The sequence below is a fragment of the Andrographis paniculata genome, unplaced genomic scaffold (genome assembly GCF_009805555.1).
Source record: "Andrographis paniculata isolate CXL003 unplaced genomic scaffold, ASM980555v1 Contig79END, whole genome shotgun sequence".
In the NCBI taxonomy this organism is placed as follows: Eukaryota; Viridiplantae; Streptophyta; class Magnoliopsida; order Lamiales; family Acanthaceae; genus Andrographis; species Andrographis paniculata.
Genome location: NW_026137616.1, coordinates 1,946,287 through 1,958,198, shown reverse-complemented (window position 1 = coordinate 1,958,198; position 11,912 = coordinate 1,946,287). Strand labels below are relative to the sequence as shown.

At 28.8% G+C, this 11,912-nt stretch overlaps 1 protein-coding gene across 2 annotated transcripts; it reads left to right on the top strand.

Moving 5' to 3' along the window:
* The first annotated feature begins 3,153 nt into the window (after window positions 1-3,153).
* Window positions 3,154-9,448, top strand: LOC127240188 (la-related protein 1C). 2 transcript variants are annotated; one of them, XM_051258713.1, is made up of 6 exons: window positions 3,155-4,186; window positions 4,344-4,920; window positions 4,997-5,144; window positions 5,255-5,345; window positions 8,534-8,605; window positions 8,867-9,448. In XM_051258713.1, exons 1-6 carry the CDS (start codon window positions 3,704-3,706, stop codon window positions 9,008-9,010), a joined length of 1,515 nt encoding a protein of 504 aa, XP_051114670.1. In that variant the 5' UTR covers window positions 3,155-3,703; the 3' UTR covers window positions 9,011-9,448. The 2 variants fall into 2 exon arrangements, with proteins under 2 accessions (XP_051114671.1, XP_051114670.1); XM_051258714.1 differs by lacking the exon at window positions 8,534-8,605 and having other exon boundaries at window positions 3,154-4,186.
* The last annotated feature ends 2,464 nt before the right edge of the window (window positions 9,449-11,912 follow it).

The window sequence follows — 11,912 nt, the reverse complement described above, 5'->3', positions numbered from 1 at the left end:
TATACATTTATTTTTGGCGCAGAATTTAAGAAATAATAGTATTTTAATTATAGTGGGTAGGTAAAAGTAACGTAATGACATTTGTGCCCTTGCTTTTTTGTATAAAAATAATGATGTGATGTAAAGTAAGAGTATTTGTGAAAAAAAAAGTGCGGTATTTAATGAAATGTTTACTTTGTAATTGGATGTCCCCAAATAGAAATATGTATACTTTGTAGCTGGACGGAGAGAGTATTATTTAAATCCAATACTCAATCAAATACTATTTCATAATACAATCCAAAGACAACACCCTTCATTTTATTAAATTATTATCAAATGTTTTGTAAAAAAAATAATATAATAAATAATTAACTTTAAAATTTTTTAATGTAAAAATAAAATAAAATTACAAAAAAGAGAATCTCATTTTTTTAGGAAAAATTATATTTTTAACTCCGTGGCTTTCTTGTTGTTTTAGTTCAATAACTAAGTCTTTATAAAAATTATTTCATAAGTTAATTTTTCTTTCTGCACATCGAAGATATGCATATAACATCTGTCTGGCATGCCGAAAAACACATATTCGCCAAATAGACATCATCCACCGGACACATAAATATATATATTTTTTACAGATACGCTATGCTTTGACGTACCAAATAGATGTCACATGCCCATCTTCATGTTGATGACCAATTATGCAAAAATAAAATAAAATAAAATTCAATAAGTTCTATACAAACACTAATTACGAAATTTAAGACTTGAAAATACAAATTTTCCTAGAGAATTTATTGGTAGCAAATGTCTTGAAAAATGACACTTACTCGTTGGGAATCCAATGATGTGTTCGGTTTGCTCATCCTATTCCTATGCATTTTCATTGGAAAAAAATTTGTCTAATTTGATTTTTCAAAGAAAAAAATTGAGAATAGGTGTGTTTGTTTGGGGAATTTTACCCAAAGTACACTATTCATCTAATTTTTTTCCCAAAAATATCAAATCAAACATCTATTTTTTATTTTTTATATCATATTAAAAATCAATTTTACATTCAAAAACATCACATCAACACTTATTTATATTAAATCATACAATTATTTAAATTCAAAATTTTTATTATTCAAATCCAACTCAAAATCCAAACCCCAAACAAACACAGTCAAAATCTTGCAGGTAATACACTCAATTATTATTTTTTTTTATCAAAAATTATAAAAGAGAATAATATTGATTTAAGTTTAAAACATAAACAAAAAAACACAATTTTTAGAATGTATTTTTTAATCTATTATTTTACTTTTTTTATAATTTGAAATATTTATATTTATATTTTGTTTATTTTTAATATAAAATTTATATGATAAATATAGATTTATTTTATTGTAATTTGTAATGGACGTGGATTTAAATTTTTTATTTAAATAATATTTTGATATTATATTTTAAAAAAAATATATTATACTTTTATTGTAATCAAACAAACCATATTATATATTACTAGTATATATATTGGCTAGTAATAAAATTATACGGTTACAAATACTTTCTTCATTCCTTAAATTAATTTTTATTTTTTTTTACTTAGACTTATAAATTTACTCAATTATTAATTTTAATAAAATAAACAAATCTAATACTCCTATTTAAATATTAATATTATCATTAATTTAATATTTATTTACAATAAATAGGATGTAACTATACTAATTTTATTGTAAAAAAAATAAAAAAAAAAAAAAAAAGAAGAAGATTTAATTAGCCATATGAAGGGCTGCAGATTTATCAATTATTTTTTTAAAAATAAAAAATAAAAAATTAGTTTGTTCGCTTCAATAAATTATTTTAAATAAAAATCTAAATGACCAAACAACACTAAATAGTCTAATTATTTTTATCTGTCAAAAATTAAAAATTATATAATAAACTAACAATGGATCAATATATATTAGTTTGGTTATAATTTGAAATTAATGGTTAGATTATTTAATATTTTATTTAAATAATATTTTGATATGATATTATTTTTAAAAAAATAATGTATTTTTATTTAAAATTCTATAGGATAAATACGATATTAATTTTAATTTAAAATTACAAATATAATATTTTTTTATTGTCAATTAAACTTATATATAACTCATTACAATAGACAAATTTATATGTTCATAATTTTATTATCTTACACTTTCACCAATAAGAAACAATGTTTCATGATCAACTTTTTTTTTTTTTTTTTCATTAAATCTTTAATTAAATTTTCTTATTACCAAAATTTTTATATTATCTTCAGTGTGTTTGTTTGTTTGTTTTTTTTTTTTACTCTATTTTTACATTGAAAAACTGTTATTTATTAGTATTTGTATACAGACATAAAGAATTCAAGAAGTAATATATAAATAGTAGTTGATTGTATTTTTGTGTTTATTATTATTTAATTATTTTTTATGTTTATTGAGTATAAATTTGAGAATATTTATAATATATAAGAAGATTAATTTGCTAAAAATAAATATATTTTGATTCGACTAAAGGAAATGAAATATATTTATCTTATTGGCAAACCAATAAGAATTTAAGGTGTGTTTGGTTTATTTCTATTTTGATTAACATATTAGTATTTTAAGAGGGGTATAATCAATACATAAACAAAAATATATTTGTGAAAATAATTAATTTATAATATAAATAATTATAAATTAAGATTAAGATAATTAATTAGTTTAATTAAAATTAAAAAATAAATAAATTAAAAAGTTTAAAATGAGGTTAAGATGTGTGTGGGATGGAGAGAAACGACAACGTGCACCTGGTATGTGGCACGAAGAGAGTAATTTTTAATACATATTTAAATTTAATTTAGTTACATATATTATAATAAATTAAATATTAGTTAATAAATTATTTTTTTAACTGTAACTTTCAACTTAAAACTTGTAACTAAATGCACCCTTAATATGATGTAAGTAGCATAAACAAACGCTTATGCAATTAATTAGTAGTAATTTATTACAGATGCGTATGGGAAAGAAAGAAGACGGCTCGTTTTTAATTATCTGCAGTAATTAATTATCTGCAGTAAATAAATAAAAAATAATAATAAAAAAATAATAAAAATAATGAAAGTAGAAAATGGGTAATCTCTATTGCTAAGCAAAGCATCAGAAAGATACCTAGTTGAGAGAGAGAGAGAGAGTGTGTGTGTGTGTGAGAGAGAGAGAGAGAGAGAGAGGGTTTCTTTTTTCTCTCTGTAGAAGCCCAAAGAGGAGAGAAGAAGGAACGCCAGGAGGAACGCTCCGCCATCCTCCATTTCCGTCTCTCGATCGGATTCTGATCGCATTTTTGGAAAGTTGGAAATCGATTCGATTCGATTCGATTGATTTTTATTTTTTCTGTTTTATTTTGTTCTTCTTTCCTGTTTTTTGTTTAACCTTTAATCTTGCTATTTTTTGGGATTACTTGGTCGGTCGCTGGAATCGACCTGGGTGATTTGGGGTCGGATTTTGGAGAATCATTGCTCAGTGCTTTGATCTTTGAAAAAGTGGTTTGATTTGAGCGAGCAATTGAAACCCCTATCCATTTTTGGGAATTGAGAAAACCCTAATTTTTGGAATCGGCCGAGTGTCGTTGCGGGGGAGTTGGTCTGACGCTGTGCGCTTGAGCTGTTTGTAAGAATCGTAAAGGCTTGTTGATTGGGAGAGCAATTGCCCGGAAATTTTTTATGGCTGCGGCGTCGAACTCGTCAACATCCCCTGTTCAAGCTCAGAATTCTCCACGGAGTCGCCAGACGCGGCGGCCTTTGGCTGCGCGTGGAAATCCGCCCCCATCCGAAAGCTTATCTCCTCCTCCTCTTTCTTTATCGGAAACTGCTGATCCGGAGCAGTTTGTTACTTCTTCTTCTACTGCCTCTTTTGAATCTTCCCAGTCCAAGGAAGCCGACACAGTGACGGCCGACTCTAGTTATTTGGGCGAGGATGGCTCTCCTGTCCCGGCCGGCGCAGATGCTCTGGTGGACAACAATGATAATAGCGGTGCAGCCAAGAGAGCTTGGAACAAGCCGTCCAATGGCCCTACTGCGGAGGTGGGTGCAGTGATGGGTGCAGAATCTTGGCCTGCTCTCTCAGAATCTGCTCGTGCTTCCCCCAAATCATCTCCTATATATTCTGTCAAAGCTCCTTCCCATGGACCAATCACTGTTTCGCAGGTTTTCAGTCTTTTTAATTTTTTTATTCTATGTATATATATATATATAGATATAGATATTTGGGCTTGTTCTGTTGATGCATTATGGTTGTAGTTATTATGATGGATATTGTGAATGATTTTTAACCCATCATATTGCTGCTTATGTGTATTAATAGGATGTGGCAGTAGGTTCTTTGTCGTCACCGAAAAAAGTTAATGTTGGCATATCTAGCCCACATTCAAGTTCAAATCCGGCAACCCCTACTCGACAGAAGTCGATGAAGCAGCGTGGTGGTAGCAGTTTAAGCCACAACACCATTGCCGCGAATGGTAGCTTATCTCAAGCACCTACTGCAGGTGCTGTGGCCGAGGCGCCACCTTTGCATACTGGAAAATCTGGTGGTTCTGGGGGAGAGCCTGCAAGGGATAGCATCCAAAGGGATGGTGGTTCGAAAGGTGGATCTCATGGCGGAAATGAACAGCAGCAGCAGCAGCATCGTGGATCTTTTAGAAGGAATAATAGTGGGTCATTTTCTCGAGGGGACAATTCTTATCATCACAGCAATGGTGGCAGACGTGATCAGGATCGTGGAAAGCAGGACTGGGGTGCTTCACAGAGAAATTTTGGTGGCCGAGACGGTCAGGCATCCCATCAGAGGGGGGCTGGTTCAAGGCCCTTCTTACGTGGATCAGCTCCAAATGCACCTTTTATTCCTCCTCTGGTACTGCCCTTTCCTACGATGGTCTACACTGGTAAGATGTCTGAACTGGAGTCGTTCTTTAATATTTATGCATATACTTTCTGCTGACGATTTGGTGCTGCTTGCAGAAATGCCAACACCTGTATATTATGTCCCTGGGCCTCTTCCAGATTCAGTTAGACCCATGCCTATGGTTCCAATTTCACCAGTATATCTTCCCATGCCCGATCCCAACTTGGCTACCAAGATAGTGAATCAAATAGATTACTACTTTAGGTATTGTCCTTTCCTCTCTTTTTTTTTTTTTTTAATTTTTTATGGAATCATTTGAATAATTTAACTTGTTGGCTGTGCCCTGCTGATTGGCTGACATTTATTCCTTGCAGTAATGAGAACTTGGTAAAAGACACGTTCTTGCGCCAGAACATGGACAATGAGGGATGGGTTTCTATTAATTTAATAGCAGGTTTCAAGAAAGTAAGCTGGCTCAAACTTATAACTGGGGGGTCACTTAATAAGTACTTTAAACTTTGATCCATTAGCTGATCCTTGATTTATTATAGTTTGGGTTAAGGTCTAAATGATTCATCTTTTTGTTGGTTAAGTAAGGTATGGATATAGAAAGGATTAGAAAATCAAACACTAATTATATTAAAAGGATTTTAGTACTTAACATAATCTACAGCATTAATTATGCTATCTAAACCTTAAATTGAATGTGGGAGACTTGAGATTGTGTTAAATTCGGACATGTTAAAATAAATAGAAAAGCATGATCATCACCAGTTGTTTGGATTTTAGAAATTTTTAAAGAAGTTATACTAGAAATAAAGTGTAGTGTAAGAGTGTGTTGTACCAAGTATTTTTTTAAGCTTTTATAGATGAAACACTTGCAACTTAAGCTTAGCAGTTTTGGCTGGTCTAAGAGTTAGTTATCGAATTTCCCACGATTTTGACAACAGTAGTAGCATGTGCATAGGATATATAATTAGGACCTCCTAAAGGATCTGAAAATGACTAGCTTATAGAAATAAAGGATATTGTAAAGTGTGCTATTTGTGGTAAGAGTAAGTCCTTACCCATGATGTTTAGTTTAGAATGGAAGTCATTAATAAAATTATTCAGCAATTTAAGTGCAGCAGGATTTGCAGCATGGTATATAGTTGTTTATGGCACTTGCCAATGCTGTAGAATACTGTTATAGCGCCATTTTTATGGTAAACTGCTGGCTTCACTAAAGAACACTATGATTTTTGTCTTGAGCTCCTTTGAGTCTTTGACCAAAAGCTTAAATGGTGCAGATTGGTCTGCCTTCTATTCTGTGCTTGCAATTGCCCTTCTGCATTCTTTCAAAATAAACCAGAGGGTAGAAATCACTTGTGTTTTCCCCCTTCTAAATTCTAATTCTATTTTGCATTTTAACAATTGCTTAACTGTGTGTGAATTCGTTCCATTAATTTTTTATACTACATTATCCTCTGCTTCTAGTTATTTTATTTTTTACTTCTCTGCTTTCTTTAATTTGTTGTTGATCTTCATCTCTAATTTTAGCTATGCCATCCGAGGCTAGATTTATTACTTGTATTTGTGACAGTCATTATGTTTGCTGTGCATTACAAGGAATTCATTTATAATTAATTTTTGTGAAGATTATTAATAATTTCTTATGCTTATTTTAGGGACTTTGCATATTTTCTATGAATAATGTTTAGATATGGAACATATTCATAATACATGAAATAAAGATAATCTAAAGAATTCATTTTGTAGGATAAATCCAAAATGTCTGAAGAAAGAAAAAAGTCATCTGTAAAAGACGACTTGATATAGTAATTTGTCAAAGAAATTATGACCACTAGTGTGGAACAATAGTAAATTTAACATGTTTAAAAACCCATGGTTGTATGGATAAAATAGTGCACACAACGATATAACCACAAATGGTTGCAATGCTTGTAGATGGATGGCAGTGTGCAACTATGGTTAGCCTGCTACTTTGTTTGCACATTCAATAAGTGTGCAAATGGAGAGGTTATACACCTGTGCACACCAGAGCCTGTTATAGGCATATCTAGATTTGTTTACCTAGGGATGACAGCACTACAGGGCCAAAATCTCAGTTCCTGGAGTGCAGCAGTGCCTTGAAGTCTCTTACTTACATGGGCAAGTATACTGTGCTGCTCATTGGTGTGCGTCAACTAGCAGTGTTGTATTCTATATATTTTCTTTTGCAGTTGAATTGTGTGGTACAGTGTCATAGCTCTTCTTGGTTCTTCCCCCCCATAAGAGTCTAAAGATGAACTGGATATTTGAAATAACTTTTTTTAGGAAAAATTTAAACCGAAAGATCATGTTATGGATCTTGCTTTTGGATCAAATTGAATAACTTGTATTCATTGTAGAATAAGATTACAACATTTGTAAGTGGATTAAATGTGAATAGTTTTATACTACTATTTACTAATTTCTTTGGAAAAACTGGAAATTCTCTACTTCCATTAGGATAGAATGTACATCTTTATAGTGTAAATAAATGTCCTAAATAAGTTTAGAATTTCACTTTTTTTTTTTTTTTTAATAAGTCTAGTATCAAATTGTCAAGATATACAAACACACATATTCCAAGTTTATATGTTAAAAATATTTAATTCATGTGTATTTTCTAAAATAATTTGTATTACTAGAAACATTATTATAGCATACCATCTAGGATTCCTTAAGGAGACTTGAAGTGTGATCGTATCTGTTTTGTAGAATTGAGTAGCCATCTGGGAAAAAGATTTCTGGAAGCACCAATCTGCAATACCCATGTTATCTATTGGTTATTGTTTTTTTGTGCTAGCTGATAGAGAATCTATGCACTTAATAGTTTATCTGTTCTCGTCATATTAGGCCCTATTGAAGTGGATACTGATCTACGAACCTTTGGTAACTGTGTGCAGATAATGTTGTTTAAGTGAGGCTTTACTTCTTTGACTTAAACTAATGAATGGAGCACTTATGTGTTTTCCTTTATGATAGTTTTGGAAGGAGCATACAGGAGAGGTTCCTCCTAGAAATTTGTTAAATTGCAGAATTAACATATAGCTCCTCTTCGTTTTAATTATTGAGTGATGGAGATTACAATCATCTAAATGAAAAATGATCACTTTTCTGGCAATACAATATATTGTCAAAGAAGGCACATAAGTGGTTATTTTCAGTGTTGGTGTTTGTGTTGCCAATTATTGGAAGAGGCTTATGTAATGCATGAGAGTTCTGATTAAAGCACATGTACTTCGAGCATGAAATTCAATAATTTCAAACATTTCTGATGCAAAAGCTATTTTCAATTGGACTGTAGAATCCTCAGAAAAGGGCCCAAAGTTTTAGCAACTCGTTTCTTTGGTGCATCTTTTAGGACTGAACTATCACAGAATGCTCCCCTTTTATTTTACAATGCAATTAATGTTTAGGTTATAATATCCATAATCGGATTCAATTTCTTTGTTTGGATTTTGCTTCATTTAAGCCTTGGCTTCTTGTTTTTCTCTCTATGAAAATTTGACATTTTACATGTAAATAACTGGGTTGAGCATTTATAGAATCAATATGGTTTTCGTTCTTTTTAACACAGTTCTTTTAAGCACCTTCTGTGAAGAATTTTGTCTTTCCCGTCTTTACAGGTCATGCAGCTGACGGATAACATCCAGATTATACTGGATGCTATTCAAGCTTCAAATGTCGTGCAAGTACAGGTGACTTGTGTTTGAATTAGTTTTTCTGTTGAGTATCTTTATCATGGAGTTTATTGTCAAGAATGGTGTTTATAATTTTATCGCTTTAGAAAGGCAAGAATCTGCCGGATAGTCACTATCTTGGCAAACCATTTGTTTAGTCCCTTAAATATTTAAATATGTTTAATTTTCAGTTTCCATTGCCGTATGTATTTATTTACTTACCCACCTTTTTGTTTCGGGTAGCTTGTCTGATATTATTACATCTTTGTATCATTGTAGGGTGATAAAGTGAGGCGCAGAAATGATTGGATTAAATGGATAATGCCACCGACTCAACCCGCACATTTGATTCATGAACCTAGCCAGGATGTCCTTGCATCAAAAGTCGGCAGTATTTCGCTCAATGAAAATGCAGCCACATAGAGGCATGCATCTACGTCGTCTGGGCGAAAATGACACCATTGGCACAATCTCTGATTACTCTGCCTCTACACTGGATTCTTCCATATGAAAAAGCTTTTCAAACTCTGCGCCCCCACCCTGCACCCTGCACCCCCAACTTTTGGGATGTTTTCCTTTTGAGAAAAATTGCAGAAAGACCTAGCAGCAGCTTGGGCTGAATATATTATCCCAACCGTATATGTTGGTTATTATTTATTGGCATGATTTCCCTCGAGACATTAGACTACCGAACTTCTTGTTGAAGAGGGAAGGAGAACATATATATATATATATATTTATATGATATCGACAGAATAATATGCAGGGTTGCTTTTTTTATGACACTGAAGATCATGTGGATTGAGCTTCTTCAGGTCTATTTTTTCATATATGAGGTGATTATGTCACTCTTGTTTCCTATTTATCTTTCATGGATTTACTTGTGCTTGTTTGTGCATTGTTTAGATGTTCTATTTATTGTTGGTTAGTCAGAATATTAAAATTTGAAATATAGTAGTCCTTTCGTTTCACATAATTTGTTTCAATTTTTTATTTTCGTCCGTCTCATATAATTTTTCATTTCTTTTTTTGAAAAATTGATTATATACTTTAATTATATTTTAAATTTTAAAATTTAGTTTTTTTAAATTTTAATTAAATTATTTAGCTAAATTCAATGTTATCTAGACGGAGGGAGTATATAGCAGATTGTTCAAGCTTTTTGAAAGAAAGGTCTGTATGTTAAATTTATGTTAATCTAGTTATAATAATAACAAATAATTATTCTACTGTTATTTTGTTATTATTACATTTGTTTAATTTTATTTTATTTTATTTATCAATTTTTTTTGTATTTTTTGAGAATATATTTTTATTTTAATAAAAATAATAATTATATATAATGTAAATAATTATAAATAAAGATTAAAATAATTAAATAATTTTAATAAATTTTAAATAATTATAAATTATAAATTTTAAAATGTAATTAAAGTATATAATTATTAATTAAAAAAAGACATTACGTGGAAATGAAAATTCAAAATAAATTTATGTGGGATAAGGAATATTTTCATATGATATTTTATTTAAATAGTATTTTAATATTATATTTTGTAAAAAAAAATAATATATTATTATTAAAAATTCTAAAGGGAAAAAGTGAATAACTGTATTTTAGTTTGAAATTGCAAAAATTAAATCCATTATTATGATTTCATGTTTAGTTGCGGGTTTTGGTTTTAAATAATTTTTTAATAATAAAATTTTAATTTGAAATAGTTATTTGATGTGATATAAATATATATTGATAAGATATTTTTAATGTATAATTTAAATTTTAGTATAATATAATAAATGAAAATGATGTGTTTTGATTTGATATTCTCCGAGGAATTTTTTTTTAATATTAAAATCAAACCAAAAATTGCATTAATTTTGTAAAAACCACTTTAATCTCCATTTAATCTTCAAAAACTGTCTAAATCAACGCCCGAAGTTGTAAAATACTTCATTAAATTCCAGTAATTTTATGCTCAACAAATGTCATAAATTACTGGATAAACATCACGCCACACACATTTCAACCATTTCATTTATAACGGATGCCTCATATGCGCCTGTATAGTAAATATTATATACTATTTATATTGCGTGTTATGATTTTATTTTATTTTATTTTTATTTTTTATAAAAAACTTATGTAAAAGATAATTATTAAATATAATATTTTCTATAAAAAATAAATATTAAATACTCCCTCCGTCCCATAATAAAATATCTATTTTTTTATTTTAGTCCGTCTAATATCTATTTATTTTTTTAAGTAATTGTATTATCTACCTAACGTTACAAATATCTTTACAACTTACAATATATTACACAAATGTTATTATATTTATATCACACAATACTAATAAGATTATTTTAATCATTTCTATTTTATTTTTACTATATTCTAATATAATACTAATATTTTTAAATTTTTTTTGAAAAAAATAATAGATACATAGTTATCGTTACGAGACTGAGGGATTATAACTATTTATATATATATATATATATATATAAATACTAACTATTTATATCTCAATTAAATTCAGCTTTAAATTATGTTAGTCAAGTCAAAATTTAGCATTCCGGAGCAAAAATTTCACTTAATTTGATGTGAAACCTAACATGGATCCATCCAAACCAATTTAATGTTATCAAAATACTTTAATTATTTTAAAAGAATGTCAACTATAAAAAAAAAAAAAATCGAACATTTCGATTATTAGAGACACAAATAATAAAAATTAAACTTCATTTAAAGTTACATTTGACTTAAAAATAATTATATATGCTAATATAAGAGTTGAAAATACAAGCTTTATTTAAATATGAATGTTTGAATCTTTTTGAAAATTGTGAAGAACCACACGTATATATATGTTTTTATGATTTAAAAAAAAAATTAATTTGAATTTAATATTAAAATTCTATAATTGAATATTTCGTGAGAAAAATAAATTTTAAAAAAAAATATAAACTTCAATTAATAAAAATTGAGATTTAAGTCAAAAGAAACATACTCATAGTATGGCACATTTTATTATTTTGATTATTTAATTAAAGTTTGTGTATAAATAGTTTTATTGAGAATATTTAATTTTTATATTTTTTTATATTTATTTTAAAAATACAAGAATATAATGATGTTTTTTTTTTTTTTAAATGGTACCATTATTAAATTATGAAATAATAATTTATTTTTAGACAGATAAAAAATAAAAAACGCTAATATTTCAATAGGAGAAAAGAAATAAATAAAATCAAAAAAATTCGGAGTAGTATTTAAATGTATATAAAATTCTTGAGAATTTATACTGTATATTTATATATA